General features: G+C 40.9%; 2 protein-coding genes across 2 annotated transcripts; one reads left to right on the forward strand and one right to left on the reverse strand.

Moving 5' to 3' along the window:
- Nucleotides 1–727: 727 nt before the first annotated feature.
- islr2 (immunoglobulin superfamily containing leucine-rich repeat 2) lies at nt 728–4,268 on the forward strand. Its single transcript, XM_029523179.1, has 2 exons — nt 728–971; nt 1,734–4,268. Exon 2 carries the CDS (start codon nt 1,743–1,745, stop codon nt 3,870–3,872), a length of 2,130 nt encoding a protein of 709 aa, XP_029379039.1. The 5' UTR covers nt 728–971; nt 1,734–1,742; the 3' UTR covers nt 3,873–4,268.
- Nucleotides 4,269–6,220: 1,952 nt separating this feature from the next.
- Nucleotides 6,221–18,177, reverse strand: stra6 (signaling receptor and transporter of retinol STRA6). Its single transcript, XM_029523465.1, has 17 exons — nt 18,107–18,177; nt 16,710–16,776; nt 15,745–15,815; nt 14,950–15,083; nt 14,234–14,400; nt 13,425–13,550; nt 12,590–12,660; nt 11,197–11,276; nt 11,024–11,085; nt 10,560–10,722; nt 10,251–10,326; nt 9,668–9,801; nt 9,285–9,402; nt 8,969–9,070; nt 8,709–8,872; nt 7,868–8,005; nt 6,221–6,459 (listed from the first exon to the last, which is right to left on the reverse strand). Exons 1-17 carry the CDS (start codon nt 18,175–18,177, stop codon nt 6,221–6,223), a joined length of 1,983 nt encoding a protein of 660 aa, XP_029379325.1.
- Between the last annotated feature and the right edge of the window lie 279 nt (nt 18,178–18,456).

Genomic DNA, 18,456 nt, shown 5'->3' on the forward strand with positions numbered 1-18,456 from the left:
GAAGATGGCAGTATTGTAACAGTAAATCAGTCTCCACACTACAGACAGACACTGACAGGAAGAGGACTTAAAACATTTAAAGAACAGTATGATTATTAATGTATATCTATAAAGATCAGCTTATTTTAGGTGATCTAATAAATTCAAAACACACCAGAAAATTTGTAACAAAAACATACACGTGCACCATTGACAACATTTCAGGTTCAAATGATCAGGAATAACTTGTTTGTTTTATTTCTATTAGATTTCAGTGCCAATTCTTATTGACATATTAATCGAAGCTTACAAATGTATTGAAATATAAAAGGTCGTTATCCTGATAAGGCCGTAAAATGATTAGGATCTGGTTTGGCTGAAGATTTTGGTACTTTTCACATGCGTAGACGAATTCCCTGAAATTCATTCTGTTTCTGTTTGCTCGGCTGTTTGTTAAAGATAAGTTATAGTATCACAAAAGGAAACTGTGTTTGCAGCAGCAGAACGTAATTTGAAATCTGCCAGTATGTGTGTGGTTTTTTGGTTTTTTGGACAATAGGCAGTAGACAAACAGAATGAGGTCAAAGATTAGGCCTGGGTTGGGCTAATAAATTAAACATGGGATCCTAAATTATGAATTTTCTTTGAGGGTGGAGGACCCGGAGCTTCTGTATCTTTAATGCTGAGGAGAGAGATGGGAGAGGCTGCGCGTCCACGATTCCATTTTCTCGCTCCGCGGCGGCGGGGACGCGCAGTGGATCCCACTATCGCTCGGGAGGAAAAAAGACGCCGTGCAACAGCGACTCATCGGGAAAAATGTTCCCTCCCCAGTCCATCGCCTCCATCAGCGCTGTCCAGGTCTGCAAAAGTCACACGAAAGGATCCACAACATATGAGGACTCGAGTTTTTTCCATCATTAAACTAGTTTGAGAGGATTGTAAAACTCCGAGGTTATTTCCGAGACACGGGGATTGAAGTTAACACTGCGCAGGTAAGACGATTCAGTTGTTGATGAGGCAGTTATTAATAGGAAATAATAGGCCACTTTAATAATAATAATAATAATAATAATAATAATAATAATAATAATAATAATAATAATAACATAAGTAGAAGCTAAGGAGCACTGTCCACATTATAAGTCACCCTACAGGCCAATTGCAACTCGGATCATTCACAAGGGCATCTGTGCTAAAGTGCAGTAGTGTGCAACGCAATGAAATTTGATAGTGGAAATGTTGCCATAACTGTTTTTGAAAGTAAACTGCTTCAATTAACTGCGCAAACCAAAGACATCTACCACCACAGACAGCGCCAGTTTGTCTGCAGCGCATTGTGAAAGCGCGCAGGGCAGGAGACAGCCAAGTGGGGACACACAGGAAGGACATGTACATGCATGTCCAAAATTCTATTGAAAAAAAAAAAAAACAATGTGGGCAAAATGCTATGTTGAAATTGAGTGTAAATTGTGTGTAACTGCACAATGTTTGTCATAGGAGCAGCATGTTGTGTTAATTATGTGGGCTTGGCTTTTATTAACGCTCTAATGGAGTTTTTAAAGGCGTCAAAGTGCTGCTGTGTGTTTTTAGCAAGCACATATTTGTCTTTAAATTTGAATTAATATGAGGTAAAAGGTTTCATGGTACATATCCTGAGCGGTAATGGACATAATGGATGTCATGGAGGCATCTGATGAAAAAATAAATAAATAAAAAAATCTATTTGTCTCATGTCTGGAAATTGATCCTTGCAGGTGCAGAAAATGGAAGGAAGGCTCCTGCAGCTCTTTGCCTTGTGGACTACTGTGGCTGGCATTGTGCAGGGCTGTCCAGAGGTCTGCAGCTGCCAGGATAAATTAGCCCACCAGTTTGTGGACTGTGCTTACAAGGACCTGCTGGTGGTACCTGTGGGTCTCCCCTCCAATGTTACCACTGTGAGCCTTTCTGCCAACAAGATCAAATTACTGAAAAGTAAAAACTTCGTCAATATCACTCAGGTCACCTCTCTCTGGCTCGCCCACAATGAGATTGTTACCATAGAGACGGACACCCTGGCCCCCCTGATCCAGCTCCGCAACCTGGACATCAGTTACAACAAAATTGTGAACTTTCCATGGGAGGATCTGCACAACCTCACTGCCCTGCAGCTTCTGAAAATGAACAATAACGAGATGGTGAGCCTCCCGAAGGACGCCTTCTCCACACTCCAAGATCTGAGGTCGCTGCGCATTAACAACAACAAGTTCACCACCATTGTGCAGGGCACTTTCAACTCTCTGTCCTCCATGTCCCATCTTCAGATTTTTAACAACCCCTTCTCATGCTCCTGCAGCTTGGAGTGGCTGAGGGATTGGATAACTACAACCAAGATTTCTGTCCCCGACCAAAATTCAATTGAATGCAAGGCCCCTGAGAACCTTAAAGGTACGCTGGTTACTAACATCCCTAAACTGGACTGCAGGGCCCCGACTGTAACCATAACGCACCAGTCCAACACTGAAATCACAGAGCTCCATGAGGGTTTCTTGGTCGTCTTAAATTGTGAGACAAAAGGAAGCCCCAAACCGCAAGTCAGCTGGGATGTGATCGCAGGAAATCAAAACTATTTGTTCCTTCTGCCATCCACTGCAGATATAAACGATGCCCCAATCAATGATCAGACAACCAATAATCGATTCCTCGTCTTTAGAAACGGCACTCTGGTCATCCCTCGTATGAGTAAAAAGGAAGACGGAAATTACAGCTGCTCTGCGGTGAATGATTTGGGTAAAGCAGAGGCCAGCGTTAGAGTGGCTTTGTCAGGCGACCAAAAACACGCCATCAATTCGGTGCCTGATTCTGCTGTGGACAAAATCCACCCATCTGCCAAAAAGCCCACAGAGCCCAAGGCCTCTAAAAACGGCGTGAACACCTGGACCAAGCCTGAAAAAAAGACAAAGAGCAGCAACGCTTCTTCAGACAAAGCTGACAACACAGAGGTGATTGGCGGGGTTTCAACGAAACCCAAATTGGCAACAAAGTGCGGTGTGAGAGAAAGCAGCAAATACGTCTCCAACCACGCCTTCAACATGAGCCTGGAGAACCTGAAGCAGTACACCTTCGACTTCGGCGTTATCTCATTAGAGGTGTCGGAGACGAAGGCCAAAGTGAAGCTGAATCCACTGCAGCTCCCCAGCCATAAGACCAACCTCCATCTCAGTCAACCTGAAAACCAGGAGACAGTGAACAAAGAGCCTGCGAGTTTGTACCAGGCCTCATCCAGCCAGTCCAGAGAGAACTACGTCTACCTCTGTGTCGATACAGGAAACGGATACTCCATGATTAAATGGTCCCAAATTGAGCAAGGGCTCAATACCTACCACTTCCAAGGTTTACAGCCTGGCACCAATTACACACTTTGTGTCAGCTCTGAGGGGCAGGACTGCCAGGTGCAAGTGGTCTTCACGACAAGGAAGAAGATCCCCTCCCTGCTGATCATAGTCGTCGTCAGCATCTTCCTCCTGGCTCTGGCCACCGTTCCTTTACTGGGGGCCACCTGCTGCCATTTGTTATACAAGTACCAAGGCAAGACCTACAAGTTGATCATGAAGGCCCACAATCCCGACCAGATGGAAAAACAAATGGCCGGAGACTTTGACCGCAGGGCGTCCTTTGTGGAGTCAGAGAAAACCTTCAACCCCAGCGAGCTGGGCGAGGGGGAGGGGGAGGAGGGGGACGCAGAGGGGGAGGCGGAGGGCAGCGTGGTGACCGAGTCCATCCCGGGATCCTCTTCCAAGACCAACCAGGAGGAGTTCGAGGTGGGCTCGGAGTACAGTGACAGGTTACCGCTGGGGGCCGAGGCGGTCAACATCTCCGAGGAGATCAACGGCAACTACAAGCCGCCGACCCGCTGAGCGCCGCCGCCGTCCGCCGTGCACCGTGTAAAATATTTCACTTTACAGTAGCCAACATCCGAGCAGGTAACTCACTCTCCATCGCCACACGTGAAATACGGTGACCATGATAAAAGAAAAAGAAAAATAAAGAGGAGAGCTTTGATATTTTTTTTTTTTTCCTAAGAAATTTACTCCGCCGGTCACCGAGATTGCGATTCGATTCATGAGACATTTTTTCGTCGAGTGTAATCTTAGAAGAAGCAACATACGTTTACAATTCAAGCACACACGAGTTTACAGACCTCAAAAGTGTTCCCTTCCTGCAGGACATACCCGGGCGAGCATCATGCAATAAAAAAAAAAAACAAAACAAAACAAAACACAAAAAAGTATAAATACTAGAAATTTTGATTCGCTGGTTTGGAGAACACAACAGGGAACAAGCAACAACTAAATAGCTGTACGTTTTATAGCCATTTTAAATAAACTGACATCTGTGAGTGTCTGAGGAGGAAACCGTCTCCTAAAGAAAATCTCACAGAGGCCAACCATCCTCTCAGGGGTCGGCAGTCCGACGCCTGCACACCTGAATCTGGATGTTGAGATTCGTGGAAATGTGAGAATGACGCGCTGTCGGTGTTATCGCGCGCAGCCGCGTCCGTGTCCGCTGTCCGAGAGTCCGAAAGGGGAATTTCACTTTCTGCCGTGCTGTGCCGTATTGTGTTTAAACAAGGATATCCCAGGTTATTTAATAACGACATGTTGTTTCACGTAATGTATAAGGCTTTAAAATGTGCGATTTTAACCTCTCAATCCACGGGTGCTTGCTATTATACTCGCTTTTTACGATGAACGTGTCCATGGCATGTCACGCGTATTTCCTTGTGTGGTTTTTATTAGTGTAATCTAGAGGATTTTAGATGTTATGCTGTCAGCCTGTGATGTAAAGCCATGTGAGTTGGATTTATTCTTTTTTAAATGAATTTTAAATGAAGCCTCGGGCAAAGAGCGTCTGACGGCTCAATTGTCCTGTAATCTGATGCATAGTGAGTTTTTGTGAACTATGTTGTAAAACAAGAAACTCCGTTGACTTTTTGAGATTTTTTGATATAATTTTATGTAAGTGGAATTAATAAAACATATTAAACTCTGCTGACCACTCTGGATTTGTCTCGCGGACGCAGATTGAGATGGGGGGGGGGGGGGGGGGGGGTCCTGTGAAATGAATAAAAAAGAAATGCAATTATGTCAAAGATAATTTTAATACGTTTACGTTTGGAATCGATTCAGAGAGACTGAATTTCCGATGCATTGTTTTCTTTTGATGTGTTTTTCTTCCGTCATCCTTTAAAAAATAAATATAGAGGCCCGGATAGACTGAATTTTAAGCGTGTTTTTGATGCAAAACGTCAATTGCTCGACAGGAAAGCAGAAAAAAAAAAACCTAAACCTCTGTCTCCAGTTTCAATTCTACATTTCGACCATAAATTATACATCATAAATTATAGTTTAAGAGTGAATCAGTTCTTAATAATATAAAGTATAATGGAAAAAAAACATTAAACGTTAGTTTTACTTTTCACGGTAATCAGGAAGAATATGTTATATTTTATTTCATATTTTCACTTAAACGTCATAATTTTTAAATGCCAATGCAGAGGCAAATGGTTGGTGAATACGAGACAACAGATACTATTGTACACAATTAAGCAAACCCAGGTAGCAGCAAGTGGTTTTGGACTTAAATGTTTACAAATACAGGAAATACAAACAGCTGTCTGGTTGTTCCTGTTCCACAGGTCACTGTGTGTACACAAAATGTGTACAGTTGAAATAGAAGAAAATGTGTTACTCACATGATGAAAACAATTAATTCTTAAAATTAATAAAAAGCAAAAAGTTCTACATATAAATACCCCCTTTAAAATAATGCTTCAGTGTTCTGCACATCCATGTGTTTAGTTTCAGCAACTACCATTTTGCATTATTTGCACTAAATGATAACATGTTGGAAAACAAATGTGATTAACCAGGTTAACAAGTCACACAAATACTTTCCCAAAAAAAGCAAATAGCATATATGTGTTGAAAAATGGTGTGTGTAGGTTGATGTGAGTGTGTAGTTTGGAAAGCAATGCCACAACAACTGGAGACTGTGGCTCTCCAACATTAAGAGCACAAAGTAAACACACAATTTCCAGACAAACAGAAAAGGCCTTCTTGAATATCTCTTCACAGGACCTTGAGCTATAAGTGCACTTATATCAACAAATGCAGACACGTACAGCAGGAGGGATTGGCAAATTATGTGACTGCAGAATTTGCCCCAAAAACCAAGAAATCCTGAATTAAGGTCACATTCGTGTTCAACTGGTGGCAGCAGCTTCTGCCTTCTTGGTTGCCACCTCCTCTTTGCTCCCCTCCTTGGTGCTGCGGTTGAGACTTCCGTTCAGAAAGCTCTCTGCGGTCTGACGCTGGAAGTGCTTCCTGGTGCCCACCAGGGAGGGGTTGTTGACCAGGGTGTAGAGAAGATGCCAGTGGCCCCGAGCCCTCTTGGCGCTGGACACTTTGTGCTGTTTCTTCTCCTGCTGGACTAGTTGAATCCCTGAGGACATTGAGACATGGCAACACCACAGGTTTGTCACACATACATAAGGTTTACGTCTTCTCAAGAACATGCAAGATTTTTATTTTTTTTTTTATCTCGAGTGGGATGCGGAGAGACTCGTTGAAGGCCGCCTAGGAGCAGCTACATATGACACAAAGAGTAATAATAGAAAGCAATCTTAATGTAATCCTCTAAGAATGATACGAGCATATTGGGCTTGCTATTAACACGCTGAAAGCTCAAACCCCCTGGGCTGCATGAATATGAAACAGGCAATTAGTGCAGCTCATGTATGTATTCAGATGGTCTAGAACTAATCTTTGTAATACAATAGATTAGTCCTGATAATGCATCGTTCTCTAGATGGAAACAGGAAACATCTGCACTGTTCATTTATAAACGGACTCAGCGAGACAGAACTGTGTCTTACAACAACAGATGAAGCCCAATGCATTTCTCACTGTGATGCATGTTCGCTCGTCACCACACAGGCAAACATAATGAACATTGCTGCAAATCAGTCAGCAGCTTTGACGTTGCCGCTGACATTTTGAGTAAATGGCTGTACATAACAATATAGAAATGATGCACTGGTTTTACATATATTGGTTAAATTATAGTTTAGTGTAAAAAAAAACATGGGACTATAGTGTCTCTTGGTGACAGCAACTGAGAGCTGAGAGTGTTGCCACACCATAAGGACAGCTAATTCATTTATGACAGATGTGATTGAGACCATCAGCAGGGCTGCACATAATTCCAACAAAAACTCAATTTGCTCTTGATATATTAAATTAGACCTGTCAATCTTTGATTTCTTCTATGTGCTGAAGAAAGTGTTATGATCAGATTATGTGTTGCAGTGATCTGCTGCTGAATTCAAACCTCCTTTGTGGAAATTTAAGATGCCACGCTTTCTTTAACCGAGACATAAATGTATTTTTTAGAATTAAATTTGCAGTATTCCTATAGTGATTTAAACCCATTCATATATGGATCCCACTGCCCTGATATAGCTCATTCTGCAATCGGTTAAAAACAACTAAAAAAAAAAAAAGACAGTGACCCACAGTCCTTCACTGGGCAACATTATTTTTTGCCACCATAAACATAGTCACTGGAATCCATTTGCAGTAAATTACGTGATAATAAATACATGTATTTATCTATAATTGAGAGTAGTCCTTAACAAATGCCCTCCTTATTTTTGCTAAAACTACAATTCCCAACTGATTTGCATCCGCTTCCGTGAAAGGTAATGGAAGCCATAAAGAATAATGACAAATTAATTATTGCTTTGGTGCAGCATAAAATTTAAAATGAATTTTCCTGTAAAGCACTGAAGTGCACTGATAGTATGTCATTAATGCATGACAGAATGTGGACAGGGTTTTGTGTTACAGACCCTCTTCTGCATCCCGTGACCTCTGTGCAGTGCTGCCATCCTGGCCCACAGACTGCAGCAACATCCCACAGAAGGCCTTCATCACAGGGTGAGACTGGCTCACCTCAATCTTCAGATAATGAGCATAGCAGCGGTAGGCTGCAGACAGACACAGAGGGGGGGGGGGGGGGTCACTCTGACTGGGCAAAAGCAATAAACACATAGGACTACACCCCATGTTGGCTTTGAGGCAATCACACATAATGGCTATACAATCACACTTCTTTTTCTTTTTTCTCTTTTTTTTTTTTAAACCACCTGCTTTTCCTGACAACAGATGTCTTAAATCTGCAGCCAGTTCAGAAATTGGTGTGCAATTAGAGTCCCTTGCACTGCAGAGAATACAGATATCATACAAGCTGCAGTGAGGTAAAGTGGAGAGGATACGCATGTCTGGCCACTAAGTGGGATCAGTAAAAGTGCATTTACTCAGAGAAAATTGCTTCTCTTTATGCCTCCACAGCAAGAGAGAAAGAGAGAGAGAGAGAGAAAACATTTTTAAGGGTAAAAGCACAGTATTAATACGACTGAATATGTTAACATCATGTGTCAAACTAAAAGGAAAACGCTAATTATAATATCACTGTGTAATGTAATGTATTGAATTTGCATGCAATAGTCTGTACTTTTTTAATGTTAACGTACATAATCGACATTGAAGCATTTTTGCAGGTGAGACCTCCACTTTAATAACTATGATATATTTTTATGCAGATGATAACTGAATTTGACCCGATGCTTTGACGTGGTCAGTGTAGACAGTTGATCATTATCCACACAGAGTGCAGAAGATTTCTCTGACCTGGGTCAAACGCCTCCACATTTCTGTTAAGGAGACTGATATCCATCCGTCCCATGTGAACAATGTTGAACAGGGCTGTGATGATCATGCGCCAGAGCGCCAGCAGCACTCCGATCAGAACATTGACTGGGAAAAGCAGGTATGTCAGCAGGAACAGATTACCCCTGTGAGACAAGATGGCATTGCAGCAATTATCAGTCATTCTAAACTTAAAGTGGACACAATACGGATTATATGTAGCAGCAAATGCAGTGAATCACCTGTTGTCCAAGTCCCGAGTGCCCGCTGTTTTCTTGATGAAGCAGAACCTGGCAGTGACGTGTTGCAACAACACAGCTAAAAGAATCATAAGCCAGAAGGGCCTGAAAAGACAAAAATCAACCATCAAACTTCTCTTGTGGTGGCCCATGAAAAACATCTCGTAACTGACAGGAATTCATGTATCTAAATATAAATGGAGCGCTTTGCCTCTAAACCTCACCGACATTCATACATCTCAGTTTGACCAACAGACTTTTGAGGCATTTTAATGGTCAGAACCTTAAAATCATGAGTGAGAGGCGGGATGGTGCTCACCACATGCTCCACAGGAGCTGAAAGAGAAACAGATTCTGCCTGTGCAGGACAGGTATGATGATGAGGAAGACTGTGATCAGAAGGCAGAGGAAGAACACCATGGTCTGGATGATCATGCCTGCAGTGGACAGAGCACAGGTTCAGAGCTTCGGGGTTTAAAAGCTGCTCAGCATCCAACAAACAATGTGCACCCGTTCCTCTCTCATTTCACCTCATTTCTTTTTTTTTTTTTTTTTTTTTACTGGGGAACCTCGCAGACCTGCCCAGCTGACACACTTAGAAATATGCAATTCCTCGTAATAATGCAAAATAAACTGTCACTAAGCAGCATTTCTCCCAAAATCTGGGCTGACTTCCTTCAGTAATCAGTAAATGATCAGTACCGATGCAGACGTGAGCTGCTGTGAAGCTGGTGTATCCCATCCAGCAGACCAGTGCTGGCCGGGAAGCCCTGATACTTCTCTGGCAGTTGTAAACATTATAGATATCTCCTCTGTACAGCCCCTTCAGGTTTGACCTACAGAGGGAAAAACACAATCAAGGCAGTGTGGAACTATGCAATGCATAAACCGATTTAATGGTAAATCTACAAATTATATAGTAAATTAAAGAGGTAATTTAGCTGGGGTTGCGGCTAAACAGGAATTCAATACTCGACCTAGAAAACATTTCTTCTAATACAACATAATTTATGTTAATGGCATAGCATTTCATGTCTTATCTTAATAGCTATTTTCAATTCCAGCAGCAGTTAGCGCAGAGTGACTGCTGCTCTGCCTGTCTGGATGATTAGCACTCTATTATGTTATAATAACTCCTGCATGAGCAATTACATTGTAATGATGGGACCGGGATGCAAAGCACATTCATGATTCTTGGTAACTTTGGGAAGAGAATTGAAGAGAAAAAAAAAAAAAAGATAGAAAACAGAAGTGAGCCACAGTTCTGTCTTGTTCTTGTTCTCACCGATGCAGAACCATAGATCGCATGAGCATAGCCAGGTTGACCAAGGTAGACAGAGTCATTGCTGAGATAAAGCACACTGCAAGAAAAACAAAGCACATGACCTTCAAGTTGTTTACTGCAGGCTAATGTCATTATCGACATAGCCGTGCTAATTGTTTTTTGCGAAATATCAGAATACTCACTAAAATGTAGCATGTACCAAGTTTGAATTAAGTGGTGTATGAGACCACCTCAATGTTGCTGTTTTATGAAAAAAAAAAAAAAGGCTCTCATACACCCGACTGGCTTTGTTTAAATGGTCCCGCTTACCTTCTACACACCACATGTAATAAACAACGATTCGGACCACTTCATGTTTGTCCGGAGACAGCATAATCCTGAAGCCAGCCAAGACATTAGCAATGTCTTCATCAACGCCTGCACGTGCGATCTGGAGAGGCGGCACCACCACTGAGATAAGTAAGAGACCCACCTAAAAAATAAAATAGGATGATATGATGATAGAAATGAAGGAAATTTTTCACAACAGAATAAGATATTTAAGAATTATAATCGGATGACATTCAGAGTGTGGACTGACGTCGGTGGGTCAAGGTCAGGGGTCAGATTGGGTCAAATCAGTATGTGATTATCACTTTGACCTTATGCACTACGTTGTGATCATCATAATATGTCCGTGCCATGCATGAGTGGAGTGCTGTCCTATGTTAGTTTTCTGATAGTTAACATCATATCAATGGATTTTAAATTCCAATAGTTGACAAGATGGCTACCTGATACAGTGTTATGAAGGACACCACACCAGATATAGCCAACTTCAGTGGAAAACGGAAAGCTGTTTAAAAGAAAAAAAAAAATAGATGGGTGAAAAAAAGTGACCAAAGAAAAAAAGAAAGTTTGACATTAAGGCATGGTCAGACATAAAAGGCCCAAAGATCATATTTACCTTCCTCTGGAGTATAAATATATGACTTCACAGTATCAATTATTCTTTGCGGAAGTTTGGGTGTCTCTGTGCTCGATGTGCTGAAAAAAAAAAAAAAAAAAAGGTTACAGAGACAGGAATTTTACGTCACCCACATTCACACAGTGAATCAATGAGATTTAGAAAGATTTATGAATGATGAGGCATTTCTGCCACCCTATTTGCATACATGACAATTAGAGACAATGGCCTCCTCTGTAGGTCGAACAAGCACTTTGAAAGGGGAAATGCATTATTTCCTTGTGCTCATTCACCACATCCATCCCCCGGATGCATAAGTCATTTGCATCTCATATACAAGGAAATATTTACAATTGACTAGTAAGCCGATACAATTACTTTGCCAAAATTCTCCAGATGCAGATTATTGTGGGAAAAACTGCCAGAGTGTGCAGACCGCCTTTAATCAGATTTTAGTGTCTTGGACAAAATAACAGGAAGACGCAGCATTTTTTTCTCTAGTTCCTTTCCCTCCCAGCAGGGTTACGGACATGGACATGGCAATAGATAAGAAAAAGAAAAACCTCTTGTTATATGGAGCAAAGACATACAGGACTGTAGATGTTTTTTATGGCCCCACAGGCCAGTCCTGCATTTAATTAGCAGATAAATCCCCAGCTGGAAACCTCCTACAGTTAGGGGCTGATGGGTCAAAGCTGGCCTGCTAGCAAAAATGTCTGGGCTGCATTTTCATAATGTAATCTTTTCTTTTTTGGATTTCACAACAGTCACAGATGTGAAATCACAAACAGTCGCTTCCTGTAAATGTCGGCGTATCACCCCTCTATTTATAATGTTTATTATAAAAATTTTTTATCACCAAGCGGATTCTTTACAAGCAAGAGTGGAAGGGGAAAATTCCCACCATTACTCACAAATGAAGAGGATGTAGTGGTAATAATAATAAATAAACTCACATGTGCAAGGAACATCCCATTCTCATACAGAAATGAACTGTGTTCTGTTATTAACCCAACAGCCTTTGGCAGTAATACAGAAACTTAACAATGGCAAACATGACCCCACCAACTCTTTTCCTCAGAAAACACTCATCTCAGCTGTTTCCCAAGAGCTGACAAGTCACCTCACATTAACACTCACTTTTCAATCTCTCCCGAGCAACGATGAGTGAAAAATTAACACATCTCTCCAAAACACTCTCAAATATCAGTAAGCTTGAGCATTTCTAACCAAAGGTTTTTCTATGGAAATATATTCTCAACCATAACTAATGAATACGAACATAACCAACTCTGAGTCGCGGTAAATTGTAGCTGTAGAGATGTGATGACCAACACACAGCAAAGCAACAGCACAGCAAACCAAGACATCATACCAGGCTACCAATTCTCACCTGATTTTGGTGGGTTTCTTCTTTCTGAACATTTTCTTCACATAGTCTTTATAGTAGCTGCTGCTTAGATCCTAAATTAAAACAACCGAAGGAGGACCAAACGTCAATCCAAACAGGTTAGGACAGTGCGACAAAAATGAACGAACTACTATTTGGCTTTGGGGTCAGAGATGTTTCAGCCAGGCTCCCATACACTTGAAATTGAAAGTGTTTATTGTCATTCAAAGAAATATTCATATACTCCTCGTATATGTGCTTGGAGTATTAGGTATTGTTAGAATCTAAACCTTCCCTTGTAATTATTAATATGTGGAAAGGCACTGCTCACATGCTAAGCCTTCTTATTATAAGCAGGGGTGCAGGCAATGTCTTCACCCCAGCTTGGTCACACCCATGCAGAGATTAGCATCAAATAAACACAGCATTGTGTCTCTTCAGTAAAAAAAAAAAAAAAAAAATACAAGGCAACCTTTTCATTGACTGATCAAGAACATAGCATAAACCAATTACGTCAAATCTACTTAGAATGATTAGGCCACTGGCGTGCTTCACTGGACCTCACATTTTCCATCAGCCTTGACTGTATGAGCATGTTAAGCTTGTTGATTAGCAGGAAGCTTGTAAAAAGGTCCTTCACGTGCACACACTAAGAGGAAATGTGTTTTTTTTGGGGGGTTTTTTTCCCCATAGTTCAGGCTTTCATGAATATATACTTCTAATTAATGGAGACCTTTTTACTCATTTTGTTATGTACACAGACCAAATAATTGCTGTTGGAAGCCTTTGCAACCATCCTAAAACAATAATTCAAGAACTGCTTGAGGAGCAAACTTACCTCTGTAGCGTTGTTCTTTTCAGTGCCCTTTAAGCCCTTGAATAAAAGAAGGGGATACTGGAAGCTAAGAAATGCCAAGCACGCTATCTGGGGCAGGCTGGAGAAAAGCAAGTAGTGTTTGTGTATCTGTCAAGGAATGAAAGATGATTTTAAATAAAACCAACTCGTCTTGAGAGTTTTAGATAAACACAGTCAGAATACATTCTAAAACTATGTTGTCCTGACACAAAAACTGCCTTCATATATTGTTTTGGGATTTCTTTTGTCCACGTTTAGAAAAAAAAAATAAAATAAAAAAAAAACTTTTCTGAATATATTAAGTGAAATATATTTTATCTTTGAGTTAAGATGAAATGCTCCCTGCAGTGTTTAATCTGTGACAGCTTATAGTGGAATAAACAGAATAAAGACCGCCATCACAGTGTGCCATTATACCCTGATGTCTCTCTTTGACTGAAACACTAAAGTGATTAACCATGAAAGAGCTTCTTGATTAAGACCAACAGACAGTGGAACTAATGGTTGTGACTGTCAGACATCCATCTCAAAGAGAGCACAAACAACAGGGACGGGACAGAGAAAGGTTTAAATCCCCAACCATGTGTCCCTCTTCCCCAATCACATCTCTTAAACATGCATCGGACCAGCTTCGTTTGGCAACCAGTGAATTTCTAGACAAAAACTATTCATCGTTGTCTCTGGAATAATGAGAGGAATCACAATGATCCTATTGTCCATATTGTTCACCAAATACATCAGCTCTAGGTAAACTGGAACTCATAGTTGCACTTAAGTTAATGTCTGCTTACCAAAGGTGTTTTAGGACAGTCAATCTTCTGCCAGACCAGAACACCAAAATGTGTCCATGATAAAAGGCTACCAAGTACATAACCCACTTTATTATGTAAGGTGCCACATGCCAGGAGAGGGTAGTATAGTGCGGGGTAGTAGAAGACTCCCAGAATCACCCAGTTCTCTGCAAATACAAACAAGTCTGTGAAGGTTGTGAGCAGCAAAGTGAAAATGAACTGATTTGTGTCTTAATGAAACATTTAACATGAGACTAGAACAAAGACGACTATTTGTGAATCACGTCTACATCGCTTTTGGAGAAAAATGTGTGCGCAGTGCTCAACAGCTAAGATATTTCCTCCTTGAGTGAAGTTTGCCCTGTTTGGGGATTGTGTAAAGCAGCAGGTGACTGACCCCTTACAGTCACCACTTATGTAATTTCATCTAGGAGAACAAGAAAGCTTATTATGAAGCTTACCATTTCATTCCCGAGACAAAAAAAACGACAGACGTACAGAAATAAAATAATCCAATTATATAAAAGAGATTTTGAACTAAATATTGTTTGTGGAGACACATTTATCACTTTGACTTGCCAATCCCCTCCCAGAGCCTCTCTGTTGTCCACTTATCCCGAAGAAAGACATTTAAAGACAGCTACAGAAAACAGCCCATCTATGAAAAAAAACACTAATAGACCGATGTTAGGAAAGACCCAAGATGACCTCCTCACGTTTGTTCTCTGCGTCTTTTGTGAAGGGGAGGGGGTTTGGAGATATGACCAGGCCCCATAGTTTGCACAAGAGTACTCCAAACACAGCCACTGCCAGGCCCTTGTGCTGTGTATGGTCCAGGAAGTTGACTGGACTGTGAAATCAAGGAGCAAGTATTTAGAGTCCACATGTTACCAGCCTCATGTTTGAATGAAACAGACCAAAAAAAGATCACACTTCAAAAGGGCTTTTAGCTGCTACCTTAAGTATATATGAAATATTTTCAATGTGATTTTTTTTCCCAATCTTCCAGGCTTCCATTCATGTCAGTATTCATCTCAGTTTTCATTGGGGATGGCAGCTCTAAGGAATCCAGCTCCAGAAGCAGACAGTTAAAAACAGCCGGCTCCATTGGAGCAGGTTTCATAGTTAATCGCAAAAGCTCATCGTCCAGACATGTAGCATTTGTGCCATTGTCATTTAGTTGCGATTGGTTCCCTTTATTGGTCTTTCAGTGCTCTTACAAACGTTGATATTATTATTTTGAAGTGACAAACTTCAGCGGTCATTCTTCTCTCACAATCGAGCTTAAACTCATAATGCCACCTGCGATTTTCTTATTTCACCTTATTCGTTCACTGACAGGCTTTAAGTGTTGACATGTTTGCAAATGATACTGAAATAAATGGATGGAAGTGTTTGAAATTGCTATTAAATGAAAATGCACTAATAAAAAAGGTATCAGCATTTTCTTGTCACTTCACATTTAATCATGATCATGATTTATCACTTAGAGAATGATTGCTTAGGCTCACCTGAGTAAACCTAGGAGTCCTTTCGTCTTTGTGCCTCTGGCTAAGATGGCTAGGATCAACATGACAACGAGCTAGAGGAGGAAATATATCAGTTAGCATGACCTGCACAGCAGTATGCAGATGTGGACTGCCCGTGCTTCAAGCATCACCCCGCTGCTGGCTAATGGTGAGGGGGGTTGAGACCACAAAAGGCTAAAACCGTGAACTGAGTAGAGTGTGATCACTCACAGGATCACTGACCAGTGAGAATTCAACGACCTGTTGTGACCTGTCGTGACCTGCCAATCTTCCCAGAATGCCCTGCTCTAAATTGGCCCAGTGAAGATCAACTTCTCTTGTCTTTAAAAAAAAAAAAAACATTAGAAAGAGTAACTGTGTCTACTAAGTAACACATTATGTAAACATGGAAGGAAATCTATAAACAGTTATGAGACTTAGCCCATAAGACCAAGATGCTAAATCTTCTGTACTGAATTGGAGAATATATATAATAGTCATTATTTTAGGATCAGGCGTGCCAATAAAAAAGCTTTTATGGGACATTTGTGCATTCAAGCAAGTGAAGCAAAAATGTTTCAGTTTGTGATGTGAATCCTTCCTATGATGCTTTCCGACCAATGGCTCTACATCTGGGTCAGCATCAAAATCGATTTGTCCAAAACCCATTTGTTCATTGGATTTAACCCAACTAATTCCATTAAAACCTTTAATAGTCTCAGTCAGACAATCAAACCAACACATGGACCCAGAAAACCTGAAAACATACAGTAACTTCTGCGGTGAGGATGATTAGATGGAGCTGACTTGTTAACACAGGAAACAAAACAGAGGAAAACATGGCATCTCAATGTCGTACATCATATCAAATGCTTTATGCGATATCATAGTCCCAGTGACTGAATGACAGATAAGTGCGGGCTGGTGTGATGATGTTTCACATTAATCAAATGGGAAAATGGACTTACAGATATCGCAGCGATGCATATATGGTAGAGGCTGTCATCGGCAGTGGGGTCACACGGAGGGATTATTCTTTAAAAAAAAAAAGGAAGAGAAAGTGAAACAATAAATCCGATTCTCAGCTCATTGAGCTGCCCTTTCACTAAACATTTCACACGTCACTGTCACACGTCACAGCACATTTGTCGCTGAAAACTTTGTAGAGAGATTTGCATTTAAACGGATTGGTGGCAGCGTGACAAAAGAAAACAACAAACGCCTATGTTCACGTTCGTATGCATTAGAGGAGCAGGAATGCCTGGTCATGGGTTAGTAAAAACAACACGTGGCATTCAGAAAAGTCCTCATCCATGAAAAATGCTGGGAGACTCAAAGTGACTCATTTATTGTCTCCAAGCAGAGAGACGGTAAAATCCAGAGTGGAAGTGAGGACAGTCTATACAACGGTCTCTTACCGGTCCAAACAATGTGGATTTGTAATTAGCACTTCGAGCACAGATTCCGGAAATTAACCCGCCAACCTATTATAAATTTAAGGTAATCTTGAAATTCACATTTCTAGAGACAATCAGGACATTTCAGTATTCATAAAAGCAAAGAAAATTGCATCTAAGTTAGCTGAACTTAGTGAATGACAGTAGTAGTCAGAAATTGATTCAGTGCATTCATTTGCACAAGATCCAGATGGAGGTGGTGGTTAATGACGCTTGTTCCTTTGTAGTTCTGTCAAAATGATCTCCTTGGTCCGTTACTTAACCTCCTGTTTTCCGTTTTATCTTTTTTCATCTTTTTATGCCAATAAAAACATGGTGGACTTTTTCCTGTACAAAAAAAAAACAAAAAACTAAGAAATACAAACAAAAAAAAAAAAACATAAAAAATATGGATCAATAAGATCAAAAGAACTTGCTGGAAATATTTTATGCACCCTGTTGCCAAGTGGGATTGGTGATGAGTAAAGAACGAGTGCCAGCAAGTCCTTTGGATCTTATATCCAAAGTCACAAAGTTTCACGTGCTTAATCTGCAAGTAAAGTTTTGGTTACATTTTTTTTCTAATAGATTCTGTGGGCAAAGCCTACTAGTTTCTGTGACAACGTACATTTACAAAACATGAAAGTGATACAGTCTCAGTTATAATGTTACAAATAATGTGAATAGGAACAAGATCACGCAGTGACACTGGCTCTGGTAAAGTGTGCCAAGTGTCACCTGATATCTCAATGAGAGCTGTATGTCACTGTAAAACTGTTCAGTCCAACAACTTGGATTAATGCACATTGAAACAAAGACCAATTCATCCAATTGTCTTCAAAGCAGACGAAAAATAAACACAATGAAAATTAAGTTCAACATCTAAAAGAACTAAAGTTTGGCTCTTAGAAACATGAGCATGTACTTACTCGACTTCAATTTTGGATGGTAGAGGATCCAGGTCTGGGTACTCGTAGTCCAGTGGAGCATCCTTATCCATTGTGCTTTCTCTTTTTTAAACAAATCCAAAATCCAAAGTACTTTTAACCACAATCTCTAGTGACACACAGCTGTGATGCCCTTGACTCAGGAGGGTGAAATTGTCTCCTAAGTCCCAAAATGGACTTTGCTGCAAAGGCGTCCTTGTTTCCTTGTGTTTAGTCTACTCTCACTAACAGTCTGTTACCCAAGCTGTACTCAGGTGCCCTGATCCCACTGTGGAGCTGAGAGTAATGTGACAGGTCCTGGCTGCAGCGCGTAGCCTCCACCCAGCAAAAGG

The sequence above is a fragment of the Echeneis naucrates genome, chromosome 16 (assembly GCF_900963305.1).
Source record: "Echeneis naucrates chromosome 16, fEcheNa1.1, whole genome shotgun sequence".
NCBI classification, from domain to species: domain Eukaryota; kingdom Metazoa; phylum Chordata; class Actinopteri; order Carangiformes; family Echeneidae; genus Echeneis; species Echeneis naucrates.

Bases quoted from the DNA above. Each gene is read 5' to 3' on its own strand.
- stra6 (XM_029523465.1), bottom strand. From the start codon at position 18,177: ATGGATAAGGATGCTCCACTGGACTACGAGTACCCAGACCTGGATCCT. The intron at 16,777-18,106 runs GTAAGTACATGC...TTTTTTTTAAAG, and splicing joins CCATCCAAAATTGAAGTCGA to AATAATCCCTCCGTGTGACC. The intron at 9,802-10,250 runs GTGAGAACAAGA...TTCCCTCTGTAG, and splicing joins CGATCTATGGTTCTGCATCG to GTCAAACCTGAAGGGGCTGT.
- islr2 (XM_029523179.1), top strand. From the start codon at position 1,743: ATGGAAGGAAGGCTCCTGCAGCTCTTTGCCTTGTGGACTACTGTGGCT.